At 37.6% G+C, this 16,205-nt stretch overlaps 2 protein-coding genes across 2 annotated transcripts; one reads left to right on the top strand and one right to left on the bottom strand.

Moving 5' to 3' along the window:
• Window positions 1-1,602: 1,602 nt before the first annotated feature.
• Window positions 1,603-8,113, bottom strand: LOC120737021 (dehydrogenase/reductase SDR family member 11-like). The gene is made up of 6 exons (XM_040037444.1): window positions 7,869-8,113; window positions 7,227-7,284; window positions 2,250-2,375; window positions 2,042-2,134; window positions 1,887-1,952; window positions 1,603-1,771 (listed from the first exon to the last, which is right to left on the bottom strand). The coding sequence occupies exons 1-6, from the start codon at window positions 8,111-8,113 to the stop codon at window positions 1,742-1,744; spliced, it is 618 nt and encodes a 205-aa protein (XP_039893378.1). The 3' UTR covers window positions 1,603-1,741.
• Window positions 8,114-11,603: 3,490 nt separating this feature from the next.
• ca4b (carbonic anhydrase IV b) lies at window positions 11,604-16,205 on the top strand. The gene is made up of 8 exons (XM_040037443.1): window positions 11,604-11,637; window positions 12,366-12,410; window positions 12,522-12,686; window positions 12,986-13,131; window positions 13,256-13,348; window positions 13,828-13,894; window positions 14,131-14,294; window positions 15,316-16,205. The coding sequence occupies exons 1-8, from the start codon at window positions 11,604-11,606 to the stop codon at window positions 15,487-15,489; spliced, it is 888 nt and encodes a 295-aa protein (XP_039893377.1). The 3' UTR covers window positions 15,490-16,205.

The raw sequence follows: 16,205 nt of genomic DNA, 5'->3' as shown, positions 1-16,205 counted from the left end.
AACACAGAGCCGGACAGAGAGAAACAGCAGAGGGGGAAAAGTGCTGCGGTGTCCTCTGGTCCCCTAGGGACCAGTATCCCTGCCCCCTGCTGCTGGGCAACTTTCCCACGTGCCCAAACACAGCTGCAGGGGTCGGGTACAGGCCAGTGTACGGGCAGGGCTCTGGCTGAGGGCCCTGCCCAAAGGGACACCCTTAGATTAACCCTTTGCCTTCTGACAATAGGTCACAACATGGTAAAAGGTCACACATTTTCCTAATTATTAAATCTTCACAATCTTATAATATATAATCTTCTTAAAACACTTCAGTGTAGTTGTGTGTGAGAACTGTGTGTGTGTGTGTGTGTGTGTGAGATGGTAGCAGGAGGCTATACCTGGAAATACAGAGGTAGTCCAACTCCTCCGGGATGGTACATCCAAATGCACCATTGCCAGAAAGTTTGTTTTGCTCACAGCACAGTTTCAAGAACATGAAAGAAATTCCAAAGGTTAGGCAGTTACTCTAGGAGACATGGACAAGCCCGCAGGTCCGTAAAACATTAGCTGGACAAGTATCTGCTCCTTTGTGCAAGGAGGAACATAAAGAGCATAAATTGATACTTCAGGGACAATATATTTCTGTCCATGTGATGCCACCAGGTTGCAACTCAGGCTGTCCAGGAGCTCAGTAATGCAGGGGTCCAGACCTGGGAGTTCCCCCAGGATACCTCCCAGTTACCCAGTTGCTCCATGATTTCCACCCCCCTTGACAGCTTATGTTATATTTGCTAAGTACTGTAAGCAGTGTCTGAAAGAAATGACACAGTTTTTCTGATATGTATTCAACCAAAGACAGGGTGGAATTTCCTTGGCTATCTAGTTAGTTATAGTAATTCTTCTGGGTGTTTTGTCTATGCAGATATAAAAAAAAATGTATTATACTTACCTTAATTACAATATAATTAAGTAATTTTATTGAAATTTTTGTAATTTTTTCAGATATTTTGCTTTTACCTTAAATATATTCTTTGTTTTTATTCTTATATAAATATTTGTGTACTGGATATTCTCCACAGGACATTTTTATTTAAATGTCCTATTACAAACAGCACATTAAATATCCTTTACCACAACAAGAGCACTGCAATGAAAGAAATTTCCCTGAAAATCCTTTTATTTTATTCCTTAGTGAAAATTATCAGTAAAATGTTATACAGTGTTTTCATGAGTACATAAAGTCAGTAAAATTTACATTAAGGTACATTAAGGTGACATGCTGCAACTTCTCACTGAGATGGAAAAAACACAGATATGGTAAATGTTTCACAGACTGTTTTGAAAGGAGGCTACAAATGAAAGATGCAACAGTTTCTCCTCAGGGATGAGAACATACACTCTGTCTACGTCTGACTGACATCGCCATCGACGGTTCTAACCAGATGAAATGAACACCTGCTCAACAGTAAAAATACTTAAATACTATCCAACAACTGAGATCTGTTACAATAAGAAGGAAGCTGTCATTAATCAAAGTGTTTTTATGGGCATTCCTGGAGTTGGCCAGTAGGATGCTTGTAAAAAGGTACCACAGGGGCCTTTGATAAGAAGACAATTAGACAGAAAACAGCTGGATGAATTTCCTTTATTTTATCCTTCTGTGAATTGATTACAATCTGACAGTGTTGAGAAGTAAGGAGAGCCAGTCACACTACTTTGATGTAAAGATTGGGATGGGTCTCACGGCCAAGTTGCATGACACCTGCTACAGACCTTCAAGAAAAATCTCCCCAATCTGAAAGAAAAGATAGATGAATGTTATCTTATGACTAAACTGCTGATATTTAAAATGCAAAAGACAAACATTCAAAAGGTCACAAAAACGATGAAAATATGAGAAAATCTCAAACCTGAACACGAGGAGGGGCACTGAGCACGTATGTGATGGCACTGACGAGGTCTTTTGCTTCCAGAGACTATCAAAGAAGTTGAAAGTGCTTAATGACATTTTAGCTAAATAATCACATCAACAATTCTGTAGGAATTGTAGGAATAATAATTTTACCTTATATTTAGTGTATACAGCAGCTGCTTTATCAGAATTATCTCTGTAGAGGCGTGACACAAATTCTGTCTCCACAAAGCCAGGAGAAATGCTCTGCAAAATGACATAATGAGGATTCTTCAAGAAGTACTCTGTGTGCATCTCATAACAGCTGACATTAGTGTTAAAGGTACTTTGGAGCTGGTTACAGTGTCTTTCAAAGGCTTACTGTGGCCCGGATATGAGTGTTTTCTGCACGCAGCTCCTGCCTCAGGCCCTCAGTCAGCGCAGTTACAGCATACTTGCTGCAGGTGTAGAAATGTACATCAGCATTAGGAAACACTTGATGACCACACTGGCTGTAACAGACAGAGATTTACAAGCTGCTAATCAAATCAGCATTTACCATCCATCTGTTTTCTTCTGCTTATCTAATGCGGGGTTCTGGAGCCTCGGGTACAGCAGAGACAGGTCCCAAGTCTGTCACAGGGCTAACACAGAGACACAGACACAGTTCAACTAAACTAACCCAACTAACTGCATTTCTTTGGACTATGTGAGAAGGTGAGAACTCTTGGACACAAGGAGAAGATGCAAACTACACAGAGAAAGATGCTGGATTTGAACCCAGAAGTTGTGAGGCAACAGCGTTAACCACTGCACAACCATGCTGTTGTGCTGTAATTTGGCAGTTTCTATATAATTTCAAGTAGTTATTTGTGTATTAATTTCATTTGGTTATCCTGCATTTTACCTTTGATGATTTTCATAGTACACTGAAAAATCTTTTGGTTCTGAGCTGCTAGTTGCCAATGAAAGCACTATGAAGATTTTACTTATGGCTTTATGATATTGTTATTGACATTTTTCACAGCTGTCTGGCATTTATTTTTATTCGATTAACCAGTAATAAAAGCAATCATTGGCCATAGTGAGGTTTAAATCAATTATTTTTATTTATTTAGCCCCAAATCACAACAACGGCGCTTTATATAGTAAGGCAGAGCCTAGAGAGTTGGCAAAAGAAGCTCATAATCTCAATATGATCATGACTGAGGTATTTGTGTGATGATTAAATCAATAAACTTCACAAGCATACCCATCACTGTCCTTAAGTAAAATAAAACTGCACCTGTTTATGTTTATGATGTGCCCATCATCCACGTTTCTCTATTTCATTGACTGATAAGCTTCTGCACACATGCTCAGTGCAAGAACATTCAGCTGTAAGTGACCAAAGCAGCGAAATAAATGGTAAAGAAAATATCTGGAATTTTGTTTTTCTAAAATAACTCTGAGTCCTTACATCCAACATGTTTTTCCAGGCATTGGTTTTGCCGTTTAGCAGCAGCTCTGGGTGAGCCAAGCCAGCATTGTTGATGCACACGTCCACGCCTTTGTGCTGCTCTTTGATCGCTGCGAACATGGACAGAATCTCCTCCTCTTTGGCCAAGTCACACTTGAAAGGCACCAAAACACCACGGTAGCCGGCGCTCTGACACTCTGCTGCCAGTTTCTGAAGAAAAAAAACAGGATATATATATAGATATATATATATACACACATATATATCATAGCAGTATGAGTAAATTAATCATAATAAGCTCCCAGATTTCTTTGTGTACAAGTTGTGATCAGCTGACCTGTGCTGTGGCTGTTGACCTGAGGTTTACTGCTCTTTGTGGATTTGGACAACTCCATTCATCAAGATGTAACCCATGCATATAGACCAATATATACCACATAAACTATGTTTTTCTTTATTTGTTTCTTTATTTTTTGCTTCTCTCAACTCTTCTTCTTTGAAGCGTACATCAATAGGATTGCCTTATGCAATTTGTTGTTACTCCATCCACTTCGGCTGAAATCGGTTTGGTGCATAGATGGAAATAATAACTCCCCTCAAATGTCTTTATCGTAAACTAATGCACCTGTTTTAAGAATTAAAGTATTTATAATTTATTCACAGTAAAACAAAGGGTCTGTCTGCTCGACAGCCCCAATATGATGTTTGCCTGACAGAGCTTCATATTAAAAATTCCTTTTCATTAGAGTTTTACATTAAATAATCTCTGTTGAAATCCAGTTTATTATTTCAGAACAAACCTGGAGTTTTCCGAAGTCCCTGGCGCAGCCCACCACTTTCATGCCGAGCCGGACCAGCTCTACGGCTATAGCCGCCCCGATCCCGACCGAGGCTCCGGTCACCAGAGCTACTCTGCCCCGCCAGCGCTCCATCACAGACACCGGTAACCTGCTACACGGACGAAAGCACCAAAAGTATGACGAGAGTGATGAGGAGTCTCAGTGACAGTGAGTGCCAACTGTCTTGTGCCCGTTAACCATCCATCTATAGATATATATATTGGAACGTCTTAAGTCTTAAGTATTCTTTATCAAACAAAAGTTATTATCTCAAACTAACATATCATAGTTGTGTCAGCACGCTCTCCTTCTATGCACCATACACCGTGACTGCGACAATAAAGACTGAAGTGAGTGAATTTGCAGAAATGGAAAACTTGTGAAGGTCATAAGCATTTCAAATTACACAGCTCAACAACAAAGAAGGAAAGAAGGCATTATTTGGTATTACTTTATACCAGAATTGTGATTCCAATAAATCCAAACTTCTGAGGAGGTTGAATTTTGGACCATGAAGGTTGTTTGTTGTTTGTTGTAGTTTTTATTTTTGACGTTGGACAAGCTTCCATAAATAACCCATATAAAATAAAAAACACTACACCAAAAATTGTTACATTTTACACAGAGTCAGGTTTACAGTGTTATAATGGAAGATGAATTGTAACTAACCGGTTTTATTAATGTATTTACAGTAAGATAAACTGGCTGCCCGCCCAGTTTCTTGGTCTCATGTCAGCATGACACAGCAGAAAAAACCTCCTTATCATTATTATTATTATTTGTGGCAGTAGTAGTTGGTTTATTTTAAATATGATTTCTCTTTGAGGAAGACTTGTGGAGAAAAGACATGTCGAGTTTGTCTGTAGACTGGTAGACTGACACACATCATACAAAGATGGCTAAGCTCTTTCTCTTCTCAGATGCCTCTCTGCATGTTCAGATTTGTGATTTTCTCTTATTTCATGTTTTTTACTGTGACTTATTGAACTTTCATTTTAAATTTAATTTAATTTAACGGGAGGTCGAGACCCACTACAGCCAGGAGGAACACCGCTTTCCCAGCACATCGTGCCTCGACCTCCCGGTCGGCTTCGAGCCGGCATCCGAAGAATGTGGCTAAAAGTTTTGCGAGATCCCGAGTTTGTTTTGCGAGATCTCGAGTTTGTTTTGCGAGATCTCGCAAAACTTTTGCGAGATCCCGAGATAGTTTTGCGAGATCTCGCAAAAGTCTGTCTTACTTTTTTTTTTTCCCATGTCCCCTGCGGGGCTCCGTAGTTAACCACTAGAGGTCGTAGTACAGTCATGTAAAAAAGACAAAGGCAAAATATGAAACAAAAATATCTAACCAGCTACACAATGTAAATTTACTTTTCACACACCTACTACAGTTTGCAATTTAAAACTCCAACTCCAAAATGTAACTGTAGCTCTTGTTAATAGTTTGCACAAAAAAACTATGAAAATGATTTCTGATGGAGGATATTCCATATATCCGTTATCTGCCGAAATATCACTGTCTGCTGCATATCACACAAATCAAGACAGTACTTTTTAGGTTTGACTGAAAGGTTTCTTTAACATACCAGTAGCCTCTTCTCAGTGATGTGAAAATGCACACTGTGTGTGTCTAACCAACATCCTTATCTAAGGTTTTAACCAGTTAACATCGATTTAGCTGTAAAAAAAAAACAACAACAACAACAACAAAACAAACCTTTTACTGGTTTAAAACTATCCAACAAGTAAGATTTAATATAATAAGTAGGAAGTTGTCATTAATTAAAGTGTTTTCCTGGGTAATCCTGGTTGGTCAATAGCACTTCTGAGCAGATAGCAGGTGAGGCTTTGAGAAGAAGAGTTAACAGCTGGATGAGTTTCTTTCTTTTCAGTCTGCTGTGAATTGACTACAATTTGGCAGAGTTGAGTAGTGAGGCAAATCAATCACACCACTTTAATGTAAAGCTATTATGGGTTCCTGCACTGTAGTTGCCAGGGTAACAAACTCTGCTTCACCTGCGACACACCTTCAAACAGAATGTCTCCAACCTGAAAGAAAAATTAGATGAATGTAATTCATTATGAGTAAACATAATAGACATAAAATTTGTCACAATAAAAAAGGTTAACAGTAAGAGAAAATGACCAACCTGAACATGAAGGGGGCACTGAGCACGTATATGACAGCACTGGCAATATCTATTGGTTTCATAGGCTGTCTGAGAAGTAAAAAGTATTTGTATAAAATAAAAATATTTTGTATGTGAATAATCATCTTAACAGTACCTTACATGTAGGAATAATACTTTTACCTTATGCTCCTTTATCAGGATATTCCCTGTAGAGCTGTGTTCAAATTCTGTCTCTACAAAGTCTGCATGCAGCTCCTGCCCCAGGCCCTCAGTCAGAGCAGTTACAGCGTACTTGGTGGCATTGTAGAAAATCATATCAGCAGCAGAAAAAAACTTTATGACCACTTAAGCTGCCACAGAAGAAGATCAGCATTTATCAGCATATTCTGATCAGATCTCAGAACTTAATACGAAAGCCTAATTGACTGAAATTGATTATTTAATATTGCAGTCATATAGTATCTGGCTGAATGATTCAAGAAAATCTGTATCAGGTCTAAAGTCTCAAAAATGTGTATATAATTTATCATCAATTATTTAAGTCTTAAACATGAAGTATGGAACATGAATATTTGGTGCACTGTAATGTCAATTCTCCACAGCCTGTAACGCCACAAAAAACAGGCAGCCACATGGACATCTACAAGGACCCTCACGCTGTCTGACGAAATTCACGTGACTGTGACTGCAGCGGACCTTAGTGGACTCCCGGATGCAAGAAAGTATAATCCCTGCTTAACCCGATTCAACCTTCCAGTTAAGAGGCATGGCCTCAGTCTTTGAAATGTCTTTGTACAGTGTTTGCAAAAGCTATCTTCATAATCGTTATCTAAATTGTGATAAAGATTCTATAAAAAGATATTTACCCGATGATTATATCTACAGGCTTCACAATCATGTCTGTTACTGTCCATTGGTAATTAAAACTGCACCTGTTTATGTTTATGATGTGCCCATCGTCCACATTTCTCCCTTTCATTGACTGATACGCTTCATGTTCACAGATACTTAATGTAAGAATGCTCACCTGCAAGAGTAGAAAAAAAGAAAACACTGTCTATAATCAACACCCTCTACACTGGCACATGTACTTGTAGCTTCATGTGTCCATGGGAACAATGAAGAGGAAACCATTTTTAGCCACTTTTGTGTAACAGTTTATCTTTCTCATCTATTGTGTTCGTGATGTCTTATTTATTTTAATGAGCTAGGTTGTTGTTCATGTTTTGGCTGTTTTAACACATTCATTTGCAAACCTTCTGAAATAACAACAACTAAGGATCACTAAACTAAAGTGATCATCTGTTTTCAATGCAATGTTCTGCTGGGAAGAAATCCCAGAAACTCCTCCTCGTTGGTCAAGTCACACTTGAAAATACCTTTAGACCATTTAGACAAATTTCTAAATAACCTTTTATAGCAGAAATTTCATTAAAAAAAATACCACAATTGCTCCATGCACTAGACAGTAATATTATCTTTGAGAGGTTCCAGTCAGGGCTGCATTAGTCTCAAATGCAATTCACATTTGACACATAAAGTAAAAACTTTTTGTGAGCTCTATAAAGACTTGCCTTCCAGAGGGAACCAGTGTGAAAAGGTGGTGGTTAGGATGAGAAGAGTACTTGATGATGTTTGTGGCCCAAACATCATCTGAATGTTGGCAGTCCTCTGTGATGATATTATGACTCTCTCCTTGTGCAGCCTCAGTGCAGCTGGCATACCAAACCAGAATGCCATAGCAGAGTATTTCCACTGAGCTACAGTAGAAGGACACCAGCAGCTTTTCGGACAGGATGGCTTTCCTCAGTGTCCTCATGGAGCAGAGCAGCCTCTGTGCTTTTTCATTAGAGAGGTTGTGATCAGAATCCACATGAGATACAACCAAGCAATTTCAGCTGTGTGCAGGAATTTCTGCTGCAGCTTTGATGCAGTATTTGACAAATTTGAGTGAAACTCTTATTTTTCAAATAGGAGGTTCTGTTTCTCTAAAGAACTTCTAACTCAATCATCAGTTTATTTTTCTTTATGCTTTCTCCCTATTGAGTATATAATTCAGAGACACAGTGTATCTATTCATTATTTTTGTTGATGGCACTCAGATATAGCTACCTACCTATTTGGTATTTCATCTGACACTGAATATACACAGTTGTCTTAATGAGTCTCTTTGGGAAGTTCAGCACTGGATGTCAAATATGGTTCTCTGGCTCATCTCTAAAAATTCTTGTCAATAGACCCCAGCTCCTGGATATGCATATTCTGCCCTCTGCAAGGCAAGGCAAGGCAAATTTATTTGTATAGCACAATTCAACAACAAGGTGATTCAAAGTGCTTTACAGAGACATTAGAAACAAAAACAAATAAAAAGCATGATTTAAAATTGATTAAAACAAGCAAACAAACAAACTAACTAAACCACACACATTTCACACCTGTTCGCGCGATCTGAACCCTATCGTAAGGGGAGCTACCAGTCCTTCTGTGGACGAGCTACTTTCATTTTCCTATTTTAAACTTCCCCAGAGATTTGACAAGACCTCTAGACCCACAGTCTCTGAACCCTATCGTAAGGGGAGCTATCCTGTGCGAGCTCTCTATTTAATCCCTGCTTACTCTTAGACCCAGTCAGACCAGCTGGGGAGTACCGAGCTCTAAACCCACAAACAAACAAACAAAAAAAACAGTATATAAAATCAAAACAGATAAAATCAGAAATAGATAAGATCAGTAGTTAGTGTAAGTTTTGAAATTAAGCTTAAAAGTGGGGGATTGGTGCTTTATTCCCAAATGCAGCTGAGAATATGTGCGTCTTCAACCTGGATTTAAATAAACTGAGTGTTTCAGCTGATCTGAGGCTTTCTGGGAGTTTGTTCCAGATATATGGAGCATAAAAGCTGAATGCAGCTTCTCCGTGTCTGGTTCTGACTCTGGGAACTGATAAAAGACCGGATCCAGATGACCTGAGGGATCTGGAAGGTTCATACTGGGTCAGGAGGTCACTGATGTATTTTGGTCCTAAACCATTCAGAGCTTTATAGACCAGCATCAGAACTTTAAAGTCTATCCTCTGACAGACAGGCAGCCAGTGTAAAGACCTCAGAGCTGGACTGATGTGGTCCACTTTTTTGGTCTTAGTGAGGACTCGAGCAGCAGAGTTCTGAATGAGCTGTAGTTGTCTGACTGATTTTTTAGGTAGACCTGTAAAGATGCTGTTACAGTAATCAAGCCTACTAAAAATGAATGCATGGACTAGTTTTTCCAGGTCCTGTTGAGACATCAGATCTTTTATCCTTGAAATATTCTTGAGGTGATAGTAAGCTGATTTTGTTATTGTCTTAATGTGTTTTTCTAAGTTTAGGTCTGCCTCCATCACTACACCCAAATTTCTCGCCTGGTTTGTGGTTTTTAGATGTATAGATTGAAGTTCTCTGGTGACCTGTAATCGTTTTTCTTTGGCGCCAAAGACTTTTACTTCAGTTTTGTTTTTGTTTAGTTGGAGAAAATTGTGGCACAACCAGTCATTAATTTCCTCAATGCATTTACCAAGAGCCTGTACAGGGCCTCGGTCTCCTGGTGACATTGTGATATATATTTGTGTGTCATCTGCATAGCTGTGGTAGTTTATTTTGTTGTTCTTTATAATCTGTGCCAGTGGGAGCATGTAAATGTTAAACAGAGGGGGTCCCAAGATGGAACCTCATTTCCTTTTGTGTTACACCAGCTGCTAGTATCACCTCCTTTATAGCCTGGCTGCGTTCAACAGTGTGTTTTTGCCTCAAGTGGTGAAAAAGGTTTGTTTTTTCCTCCTTTACCTCCTTTTCCTTCTACTCTTTTATATCACTTAAAAAACACGAGTGACCATTTCTGTCTTATGCCTTTCCACTCTTCTCTGTTTGTGATCATATTTGGCCAACAGAGATTTTCATTCTCAAACTTTAATTGCTCAGCCAGTGAAAGCCATATGTTATGGTCCTAGCAGGGCCTCCTGAAACTAATCTTGTGTGGGTGTGGTGTTTTCTCCCGCCTCCTCCTCTCTTGCTCCACCCCTCTGTCTCTCTCTCACTCTTCTCTCTCCCCAGGACACAGCTGCTGTTTGTTGGCCTTGTTTACCACCTGGGCCCAGTCAGCAATCACCTCTCTGAGGCATGAACTGGATGAGGGGAAGCAGATTTCTCTGGTGTTTTCTGTTTGTGTTTTAGGTGTTGAAAGAGGTCCTATTGTGTGATTGTCCTGCCTGTGGTGTGGAGTTGTAGGAGCAGTGGGGAGAGTAGCTGGTTCATGTGAGTAGTGTGGGCTTGTGGGCCTCAACAGCAGCAGTGGAACTTGCTGCTGCTAGTGACAGGGAGGGCTTGTGGGCCCCTGGAAGTACCTCCTCGTGGTGTGGACTTGTTGTGTTCTTTGTTGTTGCAACCTTTTTCTTTTTCTAGTGTTACTGGAAAAACAGCGTTGCTGGCTCTTTATGTTAAGATTAAAAAGTATTTTATTTACTAAACACCTGTCTGTTTTCCTTTCATTCCATTCTGGACCCATTTGTTACCAGTCCCCACACACACCCCTAGACCTTCATTGTGGGGACATAACACCATATAAATTGTGTTTGTTTGTTTTTTCCCCCAACATTTGTAATTTGTTATATTTATACTCTGAGACAGAGCACATTACAGTCACTAAAACATTAGCACCATAGAAATCACATCATTTCTGCAGATCAGCTACAAATTCATTCCTATAATATAAAGCATGGAATCCAAACTATGATTGGGTGATATTGAGGAACTCAAAAAAACATTAAACCATCATCATCAGCAATTTGTATACAAGGTAGATTTGGTACATGGACTCCTGCTGCCAAATTATGAACCTACCGTCTGCAGACTTATCTTTTTACTTTCTTTCTGGTTTGCCCACTTTAGCTTGATATTGCTGTTCTTGGTGAGCAGGAACCCAATGAATTCTTCTGCTCTGGCCCATCATTGATTTGTTGGAGGATTTGTCCATTCTCAGCACAGCAGAGCTCTAAAGAGTGATTCAACATGGTACATGAAATAGAGTTTTTTAATTGGCTAATTATTGCAAAACCTGGAATGAACTCAAATGAACTAAATTTTGTGTGCAAACTGCTGAATGAACAATGAACTGCTCATCCAGTCTCTCACTGTCTCATGTGACCCTGATATAGTAGAAAAGAGTGATAAAAACAATCCTAACTCATAAATAGTATCACAAATCTAATCCCAAAAATGACACTTCTCGTGGTTAATAAATCTACTTTGCAGTTTTTCTTAAAGGTAACGACACCCGCAAACATGTCACTTGCATTTTTTCACATCACCACTAGAGGTCCCTTAACTTCAAAAATGTAACTGTAGCTTGCAGTTTGGACAAATCACCTGTGGGCTCATTTCTGGAGGAAGGCACCTTCAGCATTAGGGTCCATTCATTATCTCAAGAATATGAACGCCGAGATATCTCTTGCTGTGTGTCACTGTCCTCACTAATTAGGTGTCATAAATCTAAAGCGTGCATTATAAAACGGGGGGTGATAGGTGGGGCTTCCAGTTGTATGATAGTCTGATTGAACTTTGATTCTGGCATCATCTTTGAAAACAGTCAGTGCTGGAAGAATCTACACTATAATTGGATTCACAATGCTGCTCAGATCTGTTTTATTTCTCTTCACATTTTTTGTGAGTCTCGTCTCAGGGGCAGGTGTGAGTTTTATATTTCTTTGTTTTTTTAATTTGTGTATAAGTTGCATGACATTGGATACTGCACGCAAAAAATGATAGATTTTATTTGCCTTCAGTAAACAATGTTGACTACAATACAACTGAAATATATAAAATCAAAAGTGTATTTATTGAAATAATTAATCATTAATATAAATGTGCTTGTGACCAATAGGGTCAATTTAATTCAACCAGATATCTAAAATTGTATTAAAAGTTTAGATAGATTAGATAAAGTCACATGCGATTGTGATTGCAAATGCTCAAAAATTAATACCTCATAACCTACAGATGAATAATTCTTTTCTCTTTTTAAATATTCCAAACCTGATCTTTTAGATTTTTGCTACTATTCCCAACTTCAATGCAACCACACCTGCACAGGTAAACTTTAAAAAATATATTTAAAAAAAATAATAATAATAAAACAAGCCAAATGAATGGTTAAACAAAGGAGGCATGTTAGTGGAGCTGTTTCTATTCTTCTCCTCACAGGTCCAGAGCTGTGGGGACTGGTTTCACAAACCTGCAATGGCAGATCTCAGTCTCCAGTTAATATTGTCACAAGGAAAGTGCTACCAGATGAACGCCTGACTCCTTTTCACTTCACCGGTTATAAAGAGACTTTTTATGGGAGCCTCATAAACAATGGCCACAGTGGTATGTCTTAATTATAATTGCAAGTTTATTTGAGGAAGACAGTTTGACACTATGATTTCAATTCTGGCTGTAAAAATGCAATTACCCCATCTGTAGATAACATGGATAAAAGTATAGGGAGGAGGAGGTGGTGAAATAGACAATAATAGCAACCAAGCGTCTCATGTAACAAAAATACCTTTTAAAATATGTCATGTGTCATGTGTGTCATGTGTGGTCATTTGTAACTGAAATAATGGGAGCATCCATGGAAGATTGTCTAATGGTTTTTATTTTTATTTTTTAATTCTGAATTTCAGTTCAGCTAAATTTGCCTTCCAGTATACAAATCAAAGGAGGAAATCTGGTTGATGAATACAAGGCAATTCAGTTTCACCTGCACTGGGGCAAAGATGGAGGACTTGGTTCTGAGCACACAATTGATGGAGAAAAGTTTCCAATGGAGGTACAGTATGTCATAAATCAGTAGAAATATTTTGTGATTGACACTATATGTATTTAAGTAATTTTATGTATTGGATTCAAATAGATCCTAATTATTCTAATGCAGTGCTTTATTTTATCTGTAGATGCATATCGTCCATATAAAAGAAGAATATGACTCGTTAGCTGAGGCTTCAAAAGACAGTACGGGTGTGGCTGTTTTGGGATTTTTCTTTCAGGTACTTGGTAAACATCATTTCAAAAAAATGTCCAGCATCCAGTCCAAACCAGTAGTTTAGTTAGTAGCCACAAAAAAACCAACATTTGCAAAAGGCACATTTTAAAACAGCATACAGGTATAATGTTCCTATAATAAGGAAAAATAGACTAACCATTAAAAAAATTGCAGATTAAAAACAACAAAAAGAATAACAGCAAGAGTTAAAGCTTTTCTAATTATACTGCTCCCAAATGCAAATAATCTGCTGTATTTGATTATTTATTACATAAATGTGGACCCATCAGAAAACATTCCAGAGGACTGCCTTTGCCATCAGACTGAACAACCCTCCAGCTGCTGAATGATCACATGTCCTGTATAATTTGAGCTTTAGTGTGTCTTTAAACCAAATTAGCTCCTGTATGTTGTACTAACTTTGTTTTCTTAATTATAAATTGCTTTTGGTATGACGGTTAACATTTTATTCTTTCGTTTTAGGAATCTGAGTCTGCAAATGAGAAGTATGATCATCTTATCAGTGCACTGAAATACATATCTCAACCTAGTAAGTTATATCTTCTGAAAAATGATAATAATCTTCTTTTCACCCTCCATATAGAGTCCTAAATATGTAGCTGATTACACTAGGCTAAAGGGCATCTATTATTAGATAACACAATGTTATATAACATCCACAACAACACAATAAAACTTTTTTGAAGATTTTTTGAGGATTAGTGATGATTGAAGTCTTTTCTGACTTTCTGACTTTATGTTCTTGTTAACATTTCATCAAACCAGAAACGAATGTAACGATGGTGGGTGTCTCCCTGGACATGTTCATTCCTTCTGAAATTAACAGGACCAAGTACTTTCGCTACAAGGGTTCCCTCACCACACCTGACTGTGCTGAAGCTGTGGTCTGGACCCTGTTTGAAAGCACTATTCCTCTCAGCAGGAATCAGGTACCATTCCCTACATCGTACTGAATCTATAAAGAAGAGGATTGTAATGAGTTTATCCTTGAAATTTAATTTAGTGTAAAACTAAGGCAACTTTTAACTCATTCACTGCCAGCCATTGGCAGTGAATGAGTTAAACCCATTGACTCATTCACTGCCATTGACGGCTATAGACGTCAATGGCAGTGAATGAGTTAATAACTTTTTCTTGGAAACTTTTTATAACCCCCAAATGATAATTGTAAATAGTTTCTGAATAAATTTATTTAAACTGGCTACATTTGACACTAATAAAGGTATAACCAGAATCAAAGACAAATATTAGACCAATATTAAACGTTATGGCAACCCAAGGTATTTGCTACAATAACTATAGCCACTAGATGGTAGTAGTTGGTCATTGTAAATTTGTTACAAAGGAAACTTAATGTTAAAAATAACAAGAATAATTTCACACATACCTTATGGGTAAAAAAAAAAAAAAGCAGTGTATTTAAGTGCTAATGAGGCATATACTTTACCCAAGAAAGCATAGGGACATGAAATGAGATCAGAGAAAAAGAATACAGGGCTTATATGTAATACGTAAGCCTATGCTAATGTGGCTCTTTGAGTTGTTTGCTAACAAATTACAGTTGTTTCCACTGCTCCCAAATTACCCAAAAATGTATTTCAAAATGGATAAACCTTGAAATTATGCTGTCTATATGAAAAATGTGTTAATTTTAATTTATATTACTGAAACATTATTGAAATATTACACATTCAACAACCCATTTAATGTAAAACAAGTGTTTATTTCTGTACTGATCTCAAACAGTTATATGAAAAAACTGCAGTTATAGTAGAACAAGTATAGTAAAGCAGCAAGTTAACTTTAGTGAGACACACCCTGTTGCCTAGTTATCATTGATAATAGCTGTATTTATTAGCAAAGCGTTCTATCATAGTATGCCCCTTGCATACTACTTTTAATAAAAGTACATGTTTAACTGCCTGTTTAATTGTTTTTTTTTTGTTACAGCTCACTGCTTTCAACCAACTTCTGTTTTATGATGGACAGAAAATGGTCAACAACTACAGACCAGTACAGCCTTTGAATGGAAGAGAGGTGTATTACTCCAGTGGCCAACTTGCTTTGGTCAGCTGTGTGTTGTTCACCAAGTCAGTGCTGCTATCCAGTGCAAGCTTTATTTAATTTAATCAATTTTTATGCACAAATACCCTTGTTTGTGACATCTGTTGATTTTCAAATAGAAGATGAAAAAAATAATGTAGTGTATATTTAAAAGTAAAGGGTGTAAATTCAATAGATGCTTCAAAACAACATGTATCAAACACTACATGCTTATTTGAATCAGAATATGTAAGATATGTAAGATTTTATCTACAACAAAATATGTTATTGACAAATAAGTAAATTAGTTACTTTTGGTTGTAAATGTTTCACAATGATGATCTCACTACAATTTACACACATTTTTGGGGGACATAGACTAAATGTTTAAGGATAGTTAGATTGCTTTCTTTGCACTGAATGGGACAACATATGACTTCATTGTGCTTACAGCAGAATAGCAATAAAGAATTCTGATTCTGATTCACATATATTCACTTGTGCTGATATAATATTTCTGATAAATATCATGATGCATTCTATTACATGCTTTCCTACTGTTCTGGAAACATCTAAACTCTGACTTAAAAGTGTCATATTTATTTAAAATACAGACACGTGTTAACACTATAATGTGTACTATTAAGGTATGTTTTACCTATCAATTCTTTGTCATTTGTAATGTCATTAATGATCAAATAAAGTCGCGATTAAAGATTTCATGGCATATTCCTGTATGTTTTTTCCTGGATCATACACTTTTAATCCAAATCAGTCATGCTTTCCAATATACAAAG

The sequence above is a fragment of the Simochromis diagramma genome, unplaced genomic scaffold (genome assembly GCF_900408965.1).
Source record: "Simochromis diagramma unplaced genomic scaffold, fSimDia1.1 OVJJ01000463.1, whole genome shotgun sequence".
Taxonomy (NCBI): Eukaryota; Metazoa; Chordata; class Actinopteri; order Cichliformes; family Cichlidae; genus Simochromis; species Simochromis diagramma.
Note: the sequence above shows the minus strand (reverse complement) of the source record. Positions and strands in the feature narration are given on the sequence as shown.

Excerpts from the sequence above, each read along its gene's own strand:
- ca4b (XM_040037443.1), top strand. The coding sequence starts at position 11,604 with ATGTCACTTGCATTTTTTCACATCACCACTAGAG. Across the intron at positions 11,638-12,365 it reads TTTTCACATCACCACTAGAG|ATTTTTGCTACTATTCCCAA; the intron begins GTCCCTTAACTT and ends CTGATCTTTTAG. Across the intron at positions 13,349-13,827 it reads TTTTGGGATTTTTCTTTCAG|GAATCTGAGTCTGCAAATGA; the intron begins GTACTTGGTAAA and ends CTTTCGTTTTAG.
- LOC120737021 (XM_040037444.1), bottom strand. The coding sequence starts at position 8,113 with ATGAGGACACTGAGGAAAGCCATCCTGTCCGAAAAGCTGCTGGTGTCC. Across the intron at positions 7,285-7,868 it reads ACACTGGTTCCCTCTGGAAG|CGTATCAGTCAATGAAAGGG; the intron begins GCAAGTCTTTAT and ends GTGAACATGAAG. Across the intron at positions 1,953-2,041 it reads CTGTATACACTAAATATAAG|TCTCTGGAAGCAAAAGACCT; the intron begins GTAAAATTATTA and ends CTTCTTTGATAG.